The following is a 20549-nucleotide window of genomic DNA, read 5'->3' as shown; positions in this document are numbered from 1 at the left end:
TGTTGATCCATAGCAGAATTAATTGGTACATCATGTATGAATGATGTAGCATTAAGAGATCTTGTACCAAATTCACCATTGGGACCACTCATACTTCCGTGTGGCTCACAAGGCTCAATATTAGGGAAGACATCATCATGTCGAGAAATTATAGGTTCTGATTTATGACTTTCCTCTTCCTTTGGTTCTCGTACTTGATACAATGTTGCGATATTTTCATTCTTGCTTGCAATTACCTCATTGGTTGCACCTCCATCTAAATCCAACCGATGTTCGAGCATAGGGGCACTCAAACATTCCTCTTTGCCACCAACTTCTTCATCGCCAGCTTCTTCTTCGTCACCAAGTTCAATTCGATCTCCCTCCTCTTTTGCAACTTCTTCAACATCTTTGACAATAATGGTTGTATTCTGTTGCTTTGGCCCATATTTTTCCTTCAGTAATTCCTCATAGTTCCAGGGCAAAAATCTCTCCACCAAAAGTTTTTTAATTCTCGACCATGCATGAATTCGATGCTTGCCCAATCGATCTCTTGACGATTGTAATTTTAACCACCATTGTAGCGCCGGGCCCGTAAGCTTCAATAATAAAAACCTCCACCTTTGTTCAAAAGGAGTTTTCGTATACTCAAAAAAATCATCAATGTCCAATATCCAATCCAAACGATCTTCAAAAAATTCAAGACCACTAAATTTTGGCAACTTATTGTAATACCTGAAATTTGCGTGTCGCTTTATCGACTGATAATCATCATGGCCCTCGAATAACTCGCTTTCAAATTCATTCCTACTATCGTAGTGATAATAAGAATATCCTCCGGAGACGTTTTGGTGAATAGGCTGGTTGCGGGCAAATCCCTCAACGCGGTTCCTATTCTGGTTAGGAGGTTGGCGATGGGCAAATCCCAACGCGCGATCCTTCTCAACCCTTTCTGGCCTTTGGCGAATTTGTAGAGTCAACCCATGCAGTAAATCACGGATCTCTGCAAACTGAGTGCGAGTATCTTGACGGATTTCGGCTAACTGAGTGCTTCGATCCTGCATTTGTGTTCGGGTATCCTCCATCATCTTCCTTAGGTCAGTAAGCCCACGACCAACGTCAATGGGTGTGTCTTCAACTTTGTTTGGTGCCATCGAACCAGGCAAAGCCTTGCTCTGATACCACTTGACGCGGCGGAATTCACGAGAGACTAGTTAGCGTACTAGTCCAAACGAGATAAACAACTCGTCGCAACGAGCAATTTTTGCGCACAAGAAAGAAAGAGAAAATCTCTGAATATTATTGATAAAAGTTATAAAAGTCTTAATAATTGAATAGGTTACAGCCCTTTTTATAAGACCCTAACCCTAGAAATCCTACTGTAAAAGAAATAATAAATCATGCCAAAACAAGCGGCATTAAATAAAAGATATTTCCTAATTAATTAAAATAAAATCCTAATTCTTGTAGACCAAGAATCCTAATAAAGACAGAAATCAAAATCAAACTGAATACGGAAAGTTAATAATTCTAACCTAAATGAAAATATTCCTAGCCAAAATCTTATTCTAAAACAATAAAAATAAAATACAAAAACTCTCCATTTTTGTCCTACATCACATTGTGTTGTTCTTTAATGAACCAACTAATTAAATATGAGAATGAGTATTAGAGGATGAATTATATATCTCTTATCTTATATTCCAATGGACCAACCAATATTATCTAGAAAAAAAAATATAGACGTTGTTCGCTTTGGGTCTTAAAACCCGGCAAACTTCTTTCCCTGCGCATGGTTTCTAATATGTTTTCTTCTCAATTAGTAATCTCAATCCTCTATCTATCTCTCTCCACTTTTCACTCTAAAAATCTCCCTCAAAGCCCATTTACCATATACTGAGACCCAACTTCTTTCTCTGCGCGTGGTTTCTAATATGTTTTCATCTCAATTAGTAATCTCAATCCTTTATCTATCTCTCTCCACTCCTCACCCCAAAAACCTCCCTCAAAATCCACTTACCATATACTCCATCTCATCATCTGTTTCACTTGTGAGAGATAGAGAGAGCAGTCGCATATTTAAAATAATAATAATTGAAAGATAGGGCAGTCGTCCCGTGTGAACATATTAAACGTGTTTTCGTTTTGTCAAAATCTTCAAAAAGTTATCCTATATTTTTGTTTTTGGATTTGTTCTTTTCGATCCTGGCGCACTTTTTTGTATAGTTATATGTTTATTACTATGTCTACAAGTAGGAAACCTCAAAAAGTAAGAAATAAAATAGTATGAATTAACGTACCATAAAGTTCACTAGCCTAAAAATTTCAACAGATACTTTCTGTTATTTAAAGGCTACGTACGCACATTAATTCTATCATTCTTCCGAACCTAAACAGACTTCTTTCCACTCTCTCATCATTTCCTAGCTCGATCCCCATGGAAAATGGTCATGAGCAGCCACTTCTATCATCCATCCAGGATGATCACTACCATAATCCAAACCATAACAAAGAAGATTATGATCACGTTGGACGCACCGGAATTCGATATTTTATCAAGGAATTCTGCGTGGAGTCAAAGAAGCTTTGGTACTTAGCCGCTCCCGCGATCCTCACTTCCATCTGCCAATACTCACTCGGTGCCATTACTCAAGTATTTGCTGGCCAACTCGGAACTACCGAACTCGCTATGGTTTCAGTCGAGAACTCCATCATCGCTGGGTTTGGTTATGGCATCATGGTATGTACCAGTACATATAATTAGGGGCCGTTTAGCTAAATAAGTAACTTGACTAATTTTTTTGTCTTTATTCAATTTTTTTTGGCATTTGTTAGTTTTTTTTGTCAATTTTTAGGGGATTATTGCTGCTATATGTTAAGTGGAATCTAAAAAGTAAAAATTTACGATCGAAATCTAATTTTTTTTAATAAATACGAAAAAATTGACTTTATTGGCTTATTTTTGTCTTTATTCAAAACAATTAGGTTTCGATCGTAATTTTTTACTTTTTAAATTCCTTTCGTCATGACGAAGTAATAATCCCCAAAAAATTGATGAAAAACTAATAAATGCGAAAAAAATTTAAATAAGAACAAAAAAAATAAGCTACTTAACTTAATTAGCCGAACGGCCCCTTACTCTGCATCTAATGGTTTAGTTATTCATTCATGAACTTGAGAGTCTCTTTCTAAATTTTTTTTATAGTGGGGCATGGGAAGTGCACTAGAAACCCTTTGCGGGATGGCATTCGGAGCGGGTCACCTCGAGATGCTTGGGATCTACATGCAAAGATCGTGGGTCATCCTCAATGTCACTGCTCTGGGCCTGATGTTCCTTTACATCTTCGCGACGCCAGTGCTGAAAATCATGGGCGAGACAGACGAAATCGCGAGGGAAGCCGGAATGTTTTCGCTGTGGATGATTCCGCAGCTCTTCGCTTATGCGATGAACTACCCGCTCACGAAGTTTCTGCAGGCGCAGGGCAAGTTCATGGCCATGGCGGTGATATCGGGGTTCACGCTGATGCTGCATGCTGTCTTCAGTTGGCTTTTGATGCTGAAGTTAGGGTGGGGAATGGTGGGGGCAGCGGTTGTGCTGAATTCGTCGTGGTGGTTCATTGTGCTGGCTGAACTAGTTTATATTTTCTCTGGGGCATGTGGTCGAGCTTGGACTGGATTTTCATGGATGGCCTTCCAAAATCTCTGGGGATTTCTCAAGTTATCTCTTGCATCTGGCGCAATGCTCGCGTGAGTAGCCTTCTTTTGTTTTCCCTATAAATGATGCTGCATGTTCGAAAACAATTTCAAATTCAACGTTTGAGATTCGGACTCATTCTTCAATTCGTTTGACAAACACCACAACAAAGTTTAATTTAAATCAGTGACTTGGTATATAAGTGCTTTATATGCGGGGATAGCTTTTCTAATTTTTTTTTTGTGCCAATATTGTATAGTTAACTGGAGTTAGTGGGATGTTAGTCAACGGGATTGAGAAACTATTCATAATTCTGAAACTCCAAATCCCGCCCCTCGTGAGGTTTTAACCTAGGCCACAATGGAGGGAGACATGAACTTACCATGTCGTAGCTTGGCAATTCTTTCTATTGGTTGGAGAGCTCCTTTCTCTTACTAAGTACAAAGTTGAAAAGTTGCATTCTTTCTCTTAGTAATTAGAGAAAATCTTGTTTATAGAGCAGTTATAAATATTTCATTTGTCTTGATTTAATTGTCTATAATTCTATTTTAACCGGCTAAAAAATGGGTTATATCTTTAAATTCGTAGTGAATTTCATATCGGATATGGATCTTGTTTGATAAATCTCGATTATTTCTATAATACAATATTTTCAAAATCACATAAAATATTATAAAATTATAATATATAATTGATTGAAAAGTGGTACAAACTCTCAAAAATGACTATTAAATCCGGACGGAGGGAGTAAGTGTTTACAGAGGTCAATCTCGGTCGTCTAAAAGTATTTTGGACGATTCAGATTAAAAATAATCTATTAACAATAATAGATTATACCGTTAATAGATTATCTATTACCGTTAATAGATTATTTTTAATCCGGGCTGTCCAATACCGAAACGGATGGCTGAGATTGCTCAACTTCCTAAAGAGCCGCTTTGCAACGGCTCCGTAAATAAGTTTCTCTCTACTAATTAATTACAAAGTTGGTGGAATCCTTAACCTCAAGGGATTGTTAGGCAAATGGTTTTGGTCTGGGATTTAGGTGTTTATATTATATCCTAAAGTCTTAGGTTCGATTGTCCTAAATAATACTCTTAGCCACCTCACCACATGCTTACTCGTGTGAAACAGCTGTGGAAGAGCCGTAGGGATTAGTTCGAGGTGTGAGCAAGTTGACCTAGAACACTCTGCATTACTTAAAAAAAAAAAAAAGAGCGGACAGAATCGTCATGCAAACATGAAATTTGACACAATTTTGGGAAGAAATAGGTCACCATCTTCTTTCTCGACCATAAGTTGACAATCAGGTTTTTAATCTTTTCATAATAACGAAATTTCTTTGCCGATCAATAAAAAAAAAAGGATATTGCAGTCAGTTTCAACTTTGATGCGAGTTATTGGAAACCTAACCAGTAGAAATTATGATGTAGATTCTAGACTTAGAGTTTGTCAAATGGAAAAATTTGGACGGTGGGTCATACCTATTGAAGGAGAAATATGAGAAAGGGATATCCAAATAGTCCAAGAATCTAGCATCACACATCTTGTCAAATTAAAAAATTTGGACCCTCTTGGTTTCGTGTGGTTTAAGCTAAGTGTTTAGTTGACTTCTTGTTAATTATTTTATTTGAAATTCGAGGAGCTGAGGAATAGGTTAAATTGTGCGAGTTGAAGCACTAGAAGAGTGTATATATATAATACCCTTCGAAGCTCTCTCAATGTATTGTTTTTCGTATTGTATAATTTCCATCTTTATAATTAATGAAAACTTTCTTTTGCCATTCTAAAAAAAAAAAGAGAAAGACCCTGGTTAGGTCTAAGAGGTCCATTTTTTCGATCTAGCTAGGCCCTACTATCTTTGATGGCATCTCTCCCCCCACCAAGTGTGGTAGCTTGTTCATGTCTTACTCGAAGTGGTCAAGAGGTCCAAATTCGAGTCATGCGACACTTACTTTAAATATTTCCTTACTGTTAGAGGGGTGGTAGATCAGAACCTACCGCGGGTCTAGAGACTCGATAGTCACGTTCAAAAGAAGTTGCTATGAATGGTCGCAATGACGGCTCCGAAAATTCTTGAAAATTTGTTTAAAAATTTCTACTGCCTCTAGAAACCTCAACTATGTATATAAACACAAATTTATATGTTACTTGAGTTGTATACATTTAATTGATTTTTGGATTGGATGTTCAAATATTTTTGGGTAGGATGTTCAAGAAGATCTAACCTATAGGTTTTTTTTTTTCTTACCCAAAAAAACCTGTAATCGTTGAAATTTGTCCCATATTGGATATTTATAACCTCAAAAACTAGTATATGAGTTTGGGTGGCCTCTTTACTCATTGCCAATTACTTTTAAGGTGGATGTTTTAACAATAATAAAACTGAAAATATTACATGTATTATATTTATTTTTTGGGTGATCAAGTGACCATCCTCGTCAAAGGTAGAGTCGCCACTGGTTGGTTGTCTAATCTTCATCCATCCTTTTTGTAGAAAACAAAATGATAGTCTCTTCAACCCCAGTACCCTCGGGGGGTCTTCATCCATCCTTTTTGTTAAAAAACAAAATGATAAGTCTCTTCAACCGGTACCCTCAGGACCCTTTCGATCAATATGTGAAATGAGAAGCTGTTAGCTCAAGCAAGGTATATTTACCGAAATATGCATAAAATTAGCATGAATAATGTGAATATAATTAGCCAACTGACATGGGATAAACCAAATGACTTAAGAGTTCACGAGGTCAAATATCAAAAAGTCCAAACATTCTAAACTTGGTTGCCATTGGAAGTTTGTTCAGTCATTATCTAAATGGTTCGGAGATTCGTCAAGTTGCACACAAATTGATCCATACACCAAGTTATATATATATATATATATATATATACAACATTTGAATAGACGTGCATTATCTCTAAAGATTTTCTTTAGGATCATAGAAGCAATGATGCATGAGCCGGAGGGAATTCCCTTGTACATATGCTAAACACATTACATAGGACTCCTCACTATTTTGGTCGGATTTCTTTTTAAAATTAATTACAAATTACCATTAATCTCTTGGGAATTGATATTTGCGCTCCAAGATTTACTGCAGGCGCTCCACCTTTTTGTTTCTACACTGTGATGTTGCCGGCAACATCACAGTGTAAAAACAAAATATACACTGATGTTGCCAGCAACATCACAGTATAAAAACAAAAAGATGGAGCGCCTGCAGCAAATCTTGGAGCGCAAAAATCAGTTCCCTAATCTCTTTCACGCATAAGTCAAAAGTTAACGGATTTCCGTTTCTTTTTCCTTCTTGGGTTGTATTCTCACTAGCCCTTTTTGTTTTTGGATTGGTATATGATTGTCCGGAGGCTTGTATGCCAAAATAGGTGGGATGTCCGTCTTCGGTTGTGATGCCGTTAGGGGTGTCAAATGGGCGGGTTTATGTCAAATTGGGTAAGTTATTAGTAGATTGGGTTTTTAATAAGTCATTGACCCATTTAGATCCAATTAGTTAGGAGCCTAATTACTCATACCCAACCCAACCCATCCCATTTATTTGAAATCAAACCCGACCAGCCCATTAACCCAATTAAAATTAAAAATGACTAAAATACCCATATACACTGAAATGACCGTATCACCCTTGTACATTTACATGACCAAATTACCCTTACATACTAAAATTACCATAATACCCTTATATACTAAAATGACCAAATTACCCCTATATACTAAAATTATTGAACCGAATGGAGATTCCGCTGAAATTTTAGGGATTTTTAGACTTAGCAGTTCAGAGTTTTGGAGTTTTTTTTACTTGATTTTCTCTTCTAAATTGTTAGTGATTATTATGTCCAGATTTACTTCTTTAAACCTTCTGCCAGATTGGGCCAAACCTGTGTGCTATCTCCACCCCCAATATCTCTTATAACAGTAATGTACATTTAACAATCAATATTCAATAGTAGCTTGCAAATTTGATTTCAAGGAAAGAAAGTGAAAGTACATCATTTCCCATCTCTTTTCTTTCCATGTTCTTTCTTTCTTTCTTTCTTTTTTTTCTATGGTGGGTTTGAATTGAAAAGTTAACTTATTTTTTTGTTTTTATTTAATTTTTTTTGCATTTGTTTATTTGCGTCAAACTTTTGTGATTTATTGATTAGTCTTGACGAGAGGAATCGAAAAAGTAAAATTTTTTGATCGAAACTTATAATTTTTTGAATAAAGACAAAAATAAGTAAAAAAGACAACCAACATATTAACTAATCGATTAAGATAAATTGGAAATCGATTAAGATAAATTGGACCCGATTTTGCAGTACCTCAACATGGCATTAACTTTCGTGAACTTTTAATAATTTTACATATCTATTTTACATGTTTTGTGAATCGCAGCTCTGGTTTTCCTTCTTCAAGTCGATGAAAAGAAAGACAAAATCCTAGCTGTTAATTAGAAAAAAAATGAAACAGAAGCGAAAAGTGAGAGGGAAGTTTCAGAGGGAGAGAGAGAAACATCAGTTGGTAGAGAAAGAAAGGGAGAGGGAAGGAGGAGGAGCAATTAACGAATTACCATAGACGCAGACGTCACAAATTAAGTTATGGATGGACTCTCTCTTCTCCCCCAAAGTTTTGCCGTAAATCTCCTACTGATGAAGAGTTGACATTGACAATGACCTGTCCAGGTTCGACATTTTTTATCTTTGACTTGGTAGAGGTTTCGATGGGGAAGAGAGAGAGAGAGAGAGAGGGGACTGGGTTAGCTTTAAAAGGAACAGCATAGTTATAGATATAGATATGATTTGTTTACGAGTTAGGGAAGCAAGCGGTTTCGTGGTGTAGTTGGTTTTTTTTTTTTTTTTTTCTAGAGAGGACAAGAGGGTAATTTCACCTACCAAACTCACCTAGGCAATCACTGGTGTAGTTGGTTAGACTTCACAAATTAAGTTACTTTTTCTGTTGGATAATGTTCATGATTTATTGAGCATTTAAGTTGACTCAATTAAAACCCAATCAAAATCCAATAATAAATGGGTTAGATGAGTTTTGATCAATTCTAACCCAACTAATAAATGGGTTAGATTGGCTCTATTTTTTAATAGATGGGTTTAGGTTTCCCAGTAGATTTGGATTCAATTTGTCACCCCTAGATGCCGTACATCTTTGATCAACTATTTCAATCACTTAGAAATTGATTTAGTTTCGTCAATTAAAAGGTATATATGCCAATGGTTAAGGGTTTTCAATTTCGTGTCCCACAATTTGACAGCTTGGAAATGTGGTACATGATGTCGCTAACTCTCTTTGCTGGATACTTAACGGATGCTCAAGTTATGTCAGATGCATCCTCCATATGGTGAGTTATATCGTTGTTATCTGCATCCTAATTAAGACCCACTTCAATTGGATTGATTAATTTTATCACATTAATTTTGATTTCGAAATTGTATATAAACGTATATATATAGTACCCATACAGAAATTTATCACGAAATTACGGGGTGTGTTTTGCGATTTTCATAAAATTTGCAGACCAAGTAAATTTTCTTAGAAGTTTGGGGGGCTGAGTAATTTACCTCTTCTGCCTCGATAATCCATATCCATCCGTGTTTGAAAACAGCCTTCTTTTTTCCGGACATATGAACTCAAGTGAAAATATAATAGTACTACACAAAAAATGTAACATTTGATCACTAGATGGTAAAGTCTAAGTTAGAAATTTTGGTGATCAAAAAGTTTTTGTGAGCGGATAAAAAAAAAAAAAGTTTTAGAGAAGCGCAACATATACTACATAGTTATACTATATTTTCTGTGGGATCCAAATTAAGAAATAAAGAAAAATACCCTTAAATTTTAAAATATTATTTTATAGGGTATTGTAAAAAATCAACTCCAATAGATATCAGTAAGTAGTACTTATGGATTCATATGGGTGAAACTGCTCCACAAATCCATAAGTACTACTTATCGATATCCGTTGGAGTTGATTTTTCATAGGACCCATAAAATAATATTTTAAAATTTATGGATATTTTTTTTGAATTTTTGTGAGACCCAGAATGGGCTCCACATAAGAATAGTGTAACTATGTAGTGTACGTAGCACTTTTGAAAGTTTTATGGTTATTAACATATACTTGAATATTTGCAGTGTAAACATCATGGGTTGGACAATTATGGCAGGAAATGGATTCAATTCATCCATAAGGTTTGAAGCTAGCTAATACACAAACGCCTCCACCAATATCTTTACATTTGATTACTGCTAACATGGAAGAAGGTGTATACATATTTATAAAGCACAGACTTGGTACTGCAGTGTGCGGGTGTCAAATGAATTGGGCGCAGCCAACCCCAGAGCAGCCAAATTCTCAGCAATGGTGGTCGGAGTGACGTCCTCTCTGATAGGTTTCTTCCTCCTGCTTGTTCTTGTCGCCACCGCAAAGCTGTACCCCTCCTTGTTTTCAACCGATACCCAAGTCAAAGAGATTGTATACGAACTCACACCGTTGCTTGGACTCGCCATTCTTGTTTACAATTTTCAATTATCTCTCGCAGGCATGTATTGTTCCAATGACTCAACGTTAAAATTTTGACACTTGTTTTCTTTTATCTTAATTATATATTGAGCAATGATATTATTAGTGCAGGGGTGGCCATTGGGGCAGGGTGGCAAGCCTACGTCGCATATGTGAACCTAGGGTGTTACTATTTTGTTGGGATTCCAATGTGTCTGCTTATGGCATTCAAGTTCAACATGGGCATTCAGGTATATATATTAGTCTTATTTCCTCTTTGTAAATGGTTAGTGAATGAGTGTTGTTTGCGGGAATGCCCTGACCGTAACGTGATCCAAATAGGAGTTCGAGCGTTGGGTCGATCCAAATTCTACCCTTCAATAAGAACATGATATTACAACCTATGGGAAAGTCGTAGTGGCCTGGCATATGTTTGTTAATCCTTGTTTGGTAAGGACACAAATTAATTATATGAACAATGCATTGATGTCAAGAAGAATTGAAGAAGCCAAATTAGCCTATCAGTGAGAACATTAGAAAGTAAAGATGGATGAACAAAAGTAAACAAAGTTGCTCCTAAAATACACAGGCCTAGCTTTTGTAAAAGAAATGCTTGTAGATCCTAAAGCTAATGAAACTCGAAATTGTATGAAAAATTAAGTTAGCTTGAATTTGGAATTTGAGACTACAAGTCTTGAGGTGAAAAACCCTATCTTGTCTATAATTAGTCTGTGCTTAGCTCCATAACCTTGCCTTCCAATAAGGTTGAAAACCCCAAGCATAGAGCTAGATCGTCGATAGCATAATAACCGCAAAGTCCGGGATCGTTCCCACAGAGAATCGAATATAGCTTAATTCGGATTGAAGGTTTTATATGGTAGAATTTCGGCGTTCAAGATGGCCAACTTGGTTTTGCTTTAAACGGTAAAAATGCTAATGAAATGACTAGAAATGTTCTTAATGAATTTAAAGAGGCAAGTCTAGGGATCGTCTAAGCCTTGACAAAGGCCGTTACCGGATCTCAAATATCACTCAAGCGAGAGTCACGACCGCGTGTTCACGCCCGGAGGATTTAACTTTAATGACTACGTTTATTGAAAAATGTGATTAAACGGAGGCTAACCAACTTGTTTGTCAAATTAATCGAACACATAGGAGGCCAGGAGCCCTCGGTGAGCCGCTTGCCAAGACCGCTTGACTAAGCACCTTACCAAGGAGTTAACACCCTTTGTTTAGACCAAAAACGCAAGTTAAGCCCTATTCCAAAAACCATGATTTTAAGCACGAGGGTTTGAGAACCAAATAACCACCCTAGTCCTCGGGAAAGAGTATCCCGAGACTTAGCCAACCGACTACTCACACATATTTAAAGCAAAGCCCAAAGCATAAAAACGAGACCTTACTTTTAACCGAAGAAATCAAAAACAAACTTGATATAAAAGAGGATTTAGTCCGTACGAACAACTTTAATAAACAGAAATTGAACAAACGAGAAGTACTTACTTGAGTTCTACGAAAATTACACTTGAAAAGCTTAGAAAGACATTAATGGAGAAAAAACCTAAAAGTGTAATGAGCTCTCTCAAGGAGTGAGAGAGAGTGGGCTATTTATACAAAATGGCACTCTCTCTCCTCAAAATACCCAGAAAATATCTCGAAAGTGGAAACATGCCACTAATGGAAAGTTGAAATTTGTCAAAAAGCAGGTCGGTGAGTCTTCCGTATCGATACTCCATGACCGTATCGATACCGAGCTGCTTGACCCGAAATCCAGGATTTCCCGTAGAGGAACCATATCGATACGTTGAAAATCGATACGCTGAAGCTTGAGATTCCCACTGTTTTTGAATCGTATCGATACTCAGAGATTCGTATCAATACCGAGCTGCTTGCTGGCAGATCAAGTCCCACGTGCTTCTTCTTACCTCTTGACTGCCCTTGACGCTATCCGGCCTTCCATTTGATCATTCCCAAAACCCGTCGGCTTCTCCCAAATGAGGCCTTGCCACTTGGATACCTTCAAGGGTTACATGTGGCGTCAAAACATGCCTTTAACTTACGTATTGCCTGAAATGCTCAACAGAATGCCTTACGCGCAAAATCACTAAAAACAACAAATAAACATGAAATAAATGACATAAAAATGGAACTAAACGCACTAAATATTTACAAAATTGGGTGTTTATCAGTCTGCATATAGCAGATGTGTAAACCAGGACACAGATCTTCTGTCCAATTTATGGGAATCATGGGCTTCTACCGGTAGAGCTTAATATTATACCCAGACACAGACAGACAGTCTGTTATGTATTTTTTTCCTTTCCTCGTTTCAACCCTAGGCCCGCCCTTGTGCCTTTCAATGCTTTTCGATCAAAATGATTTGTAAGACTTGACAAATGACTTCCATGGACTCTTGAGCACTCTTGGGAGGTAACGAAAGCTCTCGGATACTCCTCTAATCTCTGTGACACCAATTTTTACGTCACAAAATTTTAGTGACGGAATTTTGTCGCCACTTAAAATAAATTAATTTTCTTGGAGTGCCATCTCCAATCAGGACTTGGATTAATTACAAGTCTCAAAGCTCGTCTAGGTATGGCGTAGTGCCGTAGTAGATTAAGTTCATATATATGGTTCTTTTGAGCCAGCCAGGTTTACACAGACCAGACAAATTCTTGGTCAATCAATATATTTGGAATTGTGGTGAATTATTTTCTCTATGGATCGAAAAGCAACAAATATCTTAGAATCGACAATTGTTAAAAAGAAATTAACCAGAACTGTTCTCGCTTGGAATGCATGCGATGGAAAGTAACTTCTAAAACATACGTTTGTACTATAATTTTTGAAAAAGCAACAAACCAACTTAAAACCAAATTTGGTTGATTGGGTTCTAATTAATAATGTTTTTTTTAGCATCTATCATTTGCTTATTAGTCATTATGTGAACCATTTCTTTTGTCTCTAATACTATATTTCCAGGGAATTTGGGGGGGAATTCTGATAGGATCAATTCTAGAGGCTTTCATTCTCATGTGGATCATATACAGAACAAATTGGGATAAGGAGGTACAGACTTTTTTTTTTTTTTTTTTTGGAAGATAGGTACAGACTTAATTACTTGAACAAACCTCATGCATGCATCCTCAATTACAAGATGTAATTAATTTATTTTTGTCAGGTGAATAAGTTACTAATTGTATATGACTTTCATCTGGTGGGTGCAAATGCAGGCCTCTATTGCTGGAGACAGGTTACAACACTGGGGTTAAAGGGCAGATGACATCTATGTAATTAATTTTAGTGATAGAGACCAAAAGCACATGGAAATAGTTTCAAGGAATTAAGCATATATAAATTAAGAAGATCCGAAAAATTCACAAATAATGTCACATCTGGACTGTGTAGGCAACGACTAATTAGTACTATTAAATGTATACCTCCATTTGTTACGATGTAAAAATTCACTCATAGATACGTTTGTATCTTGACAAATCGATTGCTTCGGCAGTCAATTTGCCAGAGAGTGCATGATTCAGCAACGTAGAGGAATAGCCTTACGAGGCGGTCCCATATAATACATGGGGAGATCCCAGGAATGAAAACTGAGGCAGAGTATGCTTGGAATCCATATCAGAACTAGAAGTCGCTCTGGAGTTGATTTCTAAATAAATGTCAGACTTTTGTGTTTGTTAATTCAGTATCTCAAAATTTGGGTCTGTAATAAATGAAATTTAATTATGTAATAATCGTTCTCAATTATGGTAATAAAGTTTAATTAAAATAATCTTTTTATATGGAAAATCACTAATTAATGCTTCCGAAATTCTTTGGAAAATCGGGGCGTTATTACTGAGTGTTTTTTGAGTTGGAATTTTTTTTTTTCTAAAATACTATCCAAATTAACAAGGCACAAAATCTGCTTCGATCCAGTGATTTGGTGGGTTTGATTTGGGTAAACTTGATTAGCAATTTTTGGAATGAATAGACACGTGATCAGCTACCCAACTTGAATGAAAGAAACCCTTTACTTACTTATTGAATAGTCTTGAAAATAAAATGCGATTTTTATAACCGGCTGCCGAGCAATTTCCACCGTTCTTTATATTGGTATCGTGCATGATTACACTAATTTTAATTTCTACGTATATTTGGTGCGGTTGACCCAACTGATGAGAGCATCTTTCTCATATCACCAAATCCAAAAGCAACCCGACATAATAATTGCCCTATAATAATAATAATAATAATAATAATAATAACCCTTTCAGGAGCTTAGGTGATGCTTTTGTTCACAGGATTAATTTAGAAATTTAAAAAGTACTACTGTCCTATATTTATTCCATGGCTGGCCAATGGAACGCTTTTCTTTTTTCTAATCGGGGCCGGCCAATGAACCAATTAAATGCGTGAATGAGTATTCCAAGGAAATGAATTGCCAAAAATTAGGTCTGTTTTTAATTCTGTCTTTAATCATTTTCTGCTCATGTCCTTAATTATTGGGTGCTTAATGGGTTATGTTAGTGTCGTCGCTGTTTTTATTCCACGCTCACCTTTTTGGTCCAATTATTTTTACTTTGTCTCGGAAAGAAAAAAAAAAAAGGAAAATGACTGCCCATGACGTATTTTGATAATTAATACCCTCCAAGAACATGCTAAGAACAATTGTTAATGCTGAAAACGTCCTTAACGGGCATTAATTATCAAAACATGTCATTGGCCGTAATTTTCCCAAAGAAAACCTCATAGAGTAAGAAATATGAATCGATGTATATAAAGCTCGCTAACCAAATTTTCAAGACCTTTAGTGATATTTAAAGTCTCTGCACAGTCTAACTTTCTCCCGAACCTAACCAGAGTTCTTCACTCTCCTCATCATTTTCCCCCATGGAAAATGGTGAGCAACCACTTCTATCATCGATTGAGGATGAGTCCCATAATTCACAGATTCACGATCACGTTGGATCCAGCACCGGAATCCAATACTTTTTCAGGGAAATCTGCGTGGAGTCAAAGAAGCTTTGGTACTTAGCCGCTCCGGCAATCTTCACTTCCATTTGCCAATACTCACTCGGTGCCATTACTCAAGTATTTGCTGGGCAACTCGGAACTACCGAACTCGCTATGGTTTCGGTTGAGAACTCCATCATCGCTGGATTTGGTTCTGGCATCATGGTATGTACGTACTAGTATATTTACTCTGCATATATTAATGGTTTAGTTATTCATTCATGAACTTGAGTCTCTTTCTAAATATTTTTATAGTGGGGCATGGGAAGTGCACTAGAAACCCTTTGTGGGATAGCATTCGGAGCAGGTCACCTCGAGATGCTTGGGATTTACATGCAAAGATCGTGGATTATCCTCAACGTCACTGCTCTGTTGCTGATGTTTCTTTATATTTTCGCAACACCAGTGCTGAAAATCATCGGCGAAACAGACGAAATCTCAGAGGAAGCAGGCATTTTTTCGCTGTGGATGATCCCGCAGCTCTTCGCTTACGCGATGAACTACCCGCTTACAAAGTTTCTGCAGGCACAGAGCAAGTTCATGGCCATGGCCGTGATATCGGCGGTCACGATGGTGTTGCATACTGTCTTCAGTTGGCTTTTGATGTTGAAGTTAGGGTGGGGAATGGTGGGGGCAGCAGTTGTGCTGAATTTATCGTGGTGGTTCATTGTGCTGGCTGAACTAGTTTATATTTTCTCTGGGGCATGTGGTCGAGCTTGGACTGGATTTTCATGGATGGCCTTTCAAAATCTTTGGGGATTTCTCAAGTTATCTCTTGCATCTGCCTTAATGCTCGCGTGAGTCTTTTTTTTTTTCTAAGCAAAAAGGATTTATTAATCTTTATAAAGAATTAAAAGATTAAAAGGATCAAAGGCACGCTGTTATAAAGCCACCCAAGATGCTCGCGTGAGTCTTCTTCAAAACAACTCACCAAAATTTAATTTACATTATAGACTTGATTTATATGTGCTTTATATTTGGGAATAGCTCTTTTCTACTGGTTGAATAATTCCTGAAACTAAAAGTACGTATTAATTAGTTAAAACAAAAGTTAGAGAGTTACACGGATCCAGAGATGCTGCCCGGCAGCTCCCTGCTGAGCGAGAGCGACTGGTTCAACCGTTCATCTCGGCACGGATGGCTTATATCGAATCTGAGCGCATAAAAATCTGAACCGTCAATTGCTCAGATAAGATCCGAGCCATCGGTTACCGAGATGAGCGGCCGGAACGGTCGCAATATTGCACCGCTCTACGGAAAGATGCTGCCAAGCATCCCTCATTCCAAGTTACACATGATAAGATATTCAAAAGTGCGTTAAGAAAGCATATATAATTCAGGAGTTTAATTAATTGAATATCTGATGGGTAATCATAAGAAAATAAAAGTTGTGACCTTTGTCTTATTTTACTAGTAATGATTAACAAAGTTGGCTGAATCGCCAAACGTGAAATTTGGGACAATTATTATGTGAAGAAATAGGCCACCAATATCTTCGATCTTTCTTGAACAAAATAATTGGATAGTGTAGTTTCTTTCAACTTTGATACTCCAATATGAAGGAGAAATATGTGACAGGGGTCCTATCTTATCAAAAACAGTCTAAACAACCAGATTCTTTGAGCCCACATACCTAACTTAGCCCGTCCATTTCTCGAGCTGGAACCCACTTAATTGCTCATCATCCCTCCTTGCTTGTCCATTGTCATCTTTGTTTCTCTTCCTTAATTTTTTTGTTCTCTTTTTCCGTTTGATGCGACACTGGGACTACCACTCGTGACTTTGATGGCATCTCTCCAACCACCAAGCGATATAGGAATATGCATAGAAGCATGAATATTGTTTGAATAGAACTCCAAGGGATATGGCCGAGTGCTATGAGACAAATCAAATGACTTGGTATTAAGGGAGTTCGTGAGGTGTCGAATCACACAAAGTTCAAATATTTCAAATATATATATTGGCTATTAATTGGAAGTTTGTTGAGTCATTAACTAAAGGCCCCGGGGTTTTTTGAGTTGCATGCAAGCTGGCCCAATCCGTCTAGTCGCTATTTATGTCCATAACTTGTCAGCTTGCTCTACAGGTTCTACTTAATGAGTCAATTGATAAACTAATCATCAATCTGCTTTGTTCCAATTGATCTCTTTTAAAACTGATTGATCTGATCGTTGAAGACGTCCTACCTTGGATCATTCAGTTCACTCACTGTCAATTCTATGAACATGACTCCTTCCACTCTAATCTTCTACAGACTCACTAATTTAGAAAAAAGAATAAAATCACAACTCGTTAAAAATGGAATACAAAGGAATATGTGTCTTGTCAACGGAATAGCCCACCAAAAGGGAGCGCACCTTTTTGGAGCTTACAGATGTTCCGACGACTAAGTTAAATAGATTGATCGATTTCAACCTGTTAGAAATTGATTCGTTGTGCTCAATAAAAATTTAATATCCTGAAATGTATAGGTAATTTGTATATGCCAATGGTTAAATTAAGCTTTTCGATTTCATGTCCCCATAAATTTGACAGATTGGAAATTTGGTACATGATGGCACTAGCTCTCTTTGCTGGATATTTAAAGGATGCTGAAGTTTCGGTAGATGCATCATCCATATGGTGAGTTGGAGCGTTGTTACCTGCATCCCAATGAAGAGCTACTTCAATTGAATTGATTAAATATTTCGTCACATATATTTTGATGGGAAATGCCGAAATGCTATTCAAATAACAAGACACTTTAGACAAATAAGACAGCCGTTGTTTGATACTTTTTTCGTCTTTAGTGATTTTTTTTTAATTTTTTGTCATAATTTTGTACATTTTAAACTTCTCATTGTCGATACGGATGATTATGCTTCATTTTTGGATCCTTCGCTGGTTGTGTTACGCAAGAAACTTAAATGTATAGAATTATTGATCACTTGATGGTAAAGTCAAAGTTAAAAAGCTTGTTGATCAGATCGGAAGTCTTATGGTTACGTATACTTGAATATTCGCAGTATAAACATTCTGGGTTGGACAATTATGTCAGGATCTGGACTCAATGCAGCCGTAAGGTTTGAAGAAGATAACACAAACGTACGCCTCCGCCAATATCTTTAGATTTGATGATTACTAACACAGAACTGATGCGCGCAGTGTAAGGGTGTCAAACGAACTGGGTGCAGCCCAACCCAGAGCAGCCAAATTCTCAGCGGTGGTGGTCGGAGCGACTTCCTCTCTCGTAGGTCTCTTCCTCGCCCTTGTTCTCATCGTCTCTGCGAAGCAGTACCCTTCCTTGTTCTCAACTGATGCCCAAGTCAAAGAGCTTGTATACGAGCTCACCCCACTGCTAGGAGTCGCCATTCTTCTTTACAATCTGCAATTTGCTCTCGCAGGTACGTATTTTTCCAATGACTATATATGCATTGATTTATTTATTTCTTCTTTGATGTACTACTATATTTCTTTTACTGGGATTTTTGAGTTTACCATTTCTAAAGTGAAACGAATTTTTTCTTTTTATATTTTCTTAACTTTTTTTTATCATGAACCAAAACTTCATAATTTTTTCGTTTGTCTCAATCAGAGAAATATAAAAAGTAAACGAAAAGGGGTAGGGAATAAGCTTCACTTATAAAATTAAAATAAAATTAGCCAAACCGCTTACTTTTTAGCCTCTTTATTTTATTTTAAAACTGCGCCATTGCTGTTTAGTTTTGTGATATATCTTGTCGAGACAAACATCTGAAGCAAAAAAATTTAATCAAGATAGAAGAAAATATGTTCACTACAGACGAAAAAATCATGCATTCACAAAAACATAAGTCAAGTCAATCAGGCTCTGTTTGAAGAAGTTTTTATTTTCAATTTTTTATTTTTGTTTTCAATATTTTTTGAAACAGGCATCATAAACATGTTTTTTTGTTACTGTTTTTATTTACAAACTAAATAATCAATTCCACTGGTTTACCAAATTAACAGGGCCTCAATCCTCAAGCTTTTGTAAGTTCTTGTGATGTACATTTATTGATACTACTAGTTTTGTAAAATTTTGACTTCTTCAGTGTATCTTATTTATATTGAGTATTATTCGTGCATGCAGGGGTGGCCATTGGGGCAGGGTGGCAATCCTACGTCGCATATGTGAACCTGGGGTGTTACTATTTGGTTGGGATTCCAACGTGTCTGCTTATGGCTTTCAAGTTCAACATGGGGATTCAGGTACGTATCCAGTTTCGTTAACTTCCTACCTCCCTAAAGCATCGATCAAGAGGACTTCCACCTCTTTGTGATTAATGGTTAGTGAGTGAGGGAGTACTGCTAGCTAGCTGTTTGAGCTGGGAATGCCCCGACCGTGACGTGATCTCAAAACAGGAGTTTGAAGAGTTGGGTCCAAATTAATCTAACTTTTAATATGGAAACAACGATGCGATAGTCGATAGGACAACCGACAGGAAGATTTATTAGTTTTTTTTTTTCAGGATTTATCATCTTCTGCTTATAATTATTAGTCATTCCTACGAACCAATCTTAATCTCAGCTTTTTACTGCACCGATACTACATATTTTTCAGGGAATCTGGTGGGGAGTTCTGGTAGGATCAGTTCTAGAAGCCTCGATTATCTCGTGGATCATGTACAAAACTGATTGGAATAAGGAGGTATAGACTTAATTTAATTACTTGAACAAAAACCTCATCTCAAATTACAAGTTGTACATGCATGCATGCATTAATTATATATATATCTTTGTCAGGTGAATATATAAGTTATATTGAATTTGGAGTTTCATCTGTTGCAAAATGCAGGCTTCTATTGCTGGAGACAAGTTGCAACAATGGGGCGGAAAAACAATTAATGACACAGAATTTTAAGAAAGAGCTGATCGAATTAATTCACAAATAGTATGTGCACATCGATCAGGACTGCGTAGCATAGTTCTGAATACCGTTTCGGACAAAGTACCGGTTTTTCTACTGGTACGGTACGTACCGGTACCGGTCAGGTACCGGGTACCATTTCGGATTTACCGCAACTACAATATATATAATAATTATATATAATTATAATTCAAAAAAATTCCCAATATCATACAATTCATCATAAAATATCTCTAGTCCCACAATGCTTAGTTACATAACTCTTTTCCACTTTAAATGACTTTGCACACTAGTGAACTTGTAAATGAGAACCCAATGAGAGGTCTCGCGCGCTCGGGAAAATGTGCCGTGGCCGAAGACAATTTGGAAAAACTGATTCGGAAACCAATTAACCGGGTGCGTGTCACGGGTTATTCGCGCGCAGGGGGGGTGCAAATCCCGGATTTGAGCCTTGCGCACATAATATGGTTAAGCACTTGAGCCTCGC

General features: G+C 37.0%; 2 protein-coding genes across 4 annotated transcripts; both read left to right on the top strand.

Moving 5' to 3' along the window:
- The first annotated feature begins 2436 nt into the window (after positions 1 to 2436).
- Positions 2437 to 13972, top strand: LOC131310859 (protein DETOXIFICATION 29-like). Its single transcript, XM_058338104.1, has 8 exons — positions 2437 to 2719; positions 3185 to 3726; positions 8938 to 9024; positions 9819 to 9875; positions 9987 to 10225; positions 10318 to 10436; positions 13168 to 13254; positions 13419 to 13972. Exons 1-8 carry the CDS (start codon positions 2669 to 2671, stop codon positions 13455 to 13457), a joined length of 1221 nt encoding a protein of 406 aa, XP_058194087.1. The 5' UTR covers positions 2437 to 2668; the 3' UTR covers positions 13458 to 13972.
- A 982-nt stretch (positions 13973 to 14954) lies between these two features.
- LOC131310857 (protein DETOXIFICATION 29-like) lies at positions 14955 to 20318 on the top strand. Of its 3 annotated transcripts, XM_058338101.1 has the most exons (8): positions 14956 to 15360; positions 15451 to 15992; positions 17731 to 17817; positions 18201 to 18257; positions 18340 to 18578; positions 19286 to 19404; positions 19757 to 19843; positions 19991 to 20318. In XM_058338101.1, exons 1-8 carry the CDS (start codon positions 15073 to 15075, stop codon positions 20054 to 20056), a joined length of 1485 nt encoding a protein of 494 aa, XP_058194084.1. In that variant the 5' UTR covers positions 14956 to 15072; the 3' UTR covers positions 20057 to 20318. The 3 variants fall into 3 exon arrangements, with proteins under 3 accessions (XP_058194085.1, XP_058194086.1, XP_058194084.1); XM_058338102.1 differs by lacking the exon at positions 18201 to 18257 and having other exon boundaries at positions 14955 to 15360; XM_058338103.1 differs by lacking the exon at positions 19757 to 19843 and having other exon boundaries at positions 14955 to 15360.
- The last annotated feature ends 231 nt before the right edge of the window (positions 20319 to 20549 follow it).

The sequence above is a fragment of the Rhododendron vialii genome, chromosome 12a (genome assembly GCF_030253575.1).
Source record: "Rhododendron vialii isolate Sample 1 chromosome 12a, ASM3025357v1".
Lineage (NCBI taxonomy): Eukaryota > Viridiplantae > Streptophyta > Magnoliopsida > Ericales > Ericaceae > Rhododendron > Rhododendron vialii.
This window is presented reverse-complemented; position numbering and strand designations above follow the sequence as displayed.

Coding starts and splice junctions, on each gene's coding strand:
- LOC131310859 (XM_058338104.1), top strand. CDS start 2,669: ATGGTTTCAGTCGAGAACTCCATCATCGCTGGGTTTGGTTATGGCATC. Junction 9,876..9,986: donor GGATTCAATTCATCCATAAG/GTTTGAAGCTAG, acceptor TTGGTACTGCAG/TGTGCGGGTGTCAAATGAAT. Junction 10,437..13,167: donor AGTTCAACATGGGCATTCAG/GTATATATATTA, acceptor CTATATTTCCAG/GGAATTTGGGGGGGAATTCT.
- LOC131310857 (XM_058338101.1), top strand. CDS start 15,073: ATGGAAAATGGTGAGCAACCACTTCTATCATCGATTGAGGATGAGTCC. Junction 15,361..15,450: donor GATTTGGTTCTGGCATCATG/GTATGTACGTAC, acceptor ATATTTTTATAG/TGGGGCATGGGAAGTGCACT. Junction 19,844..19,990: donor AAACTGATTGGAATAAGGAG/GTATAGACTTAA, acceptor TGCAAAATGCAG/GCTTCTATTGCTGGAGACAA.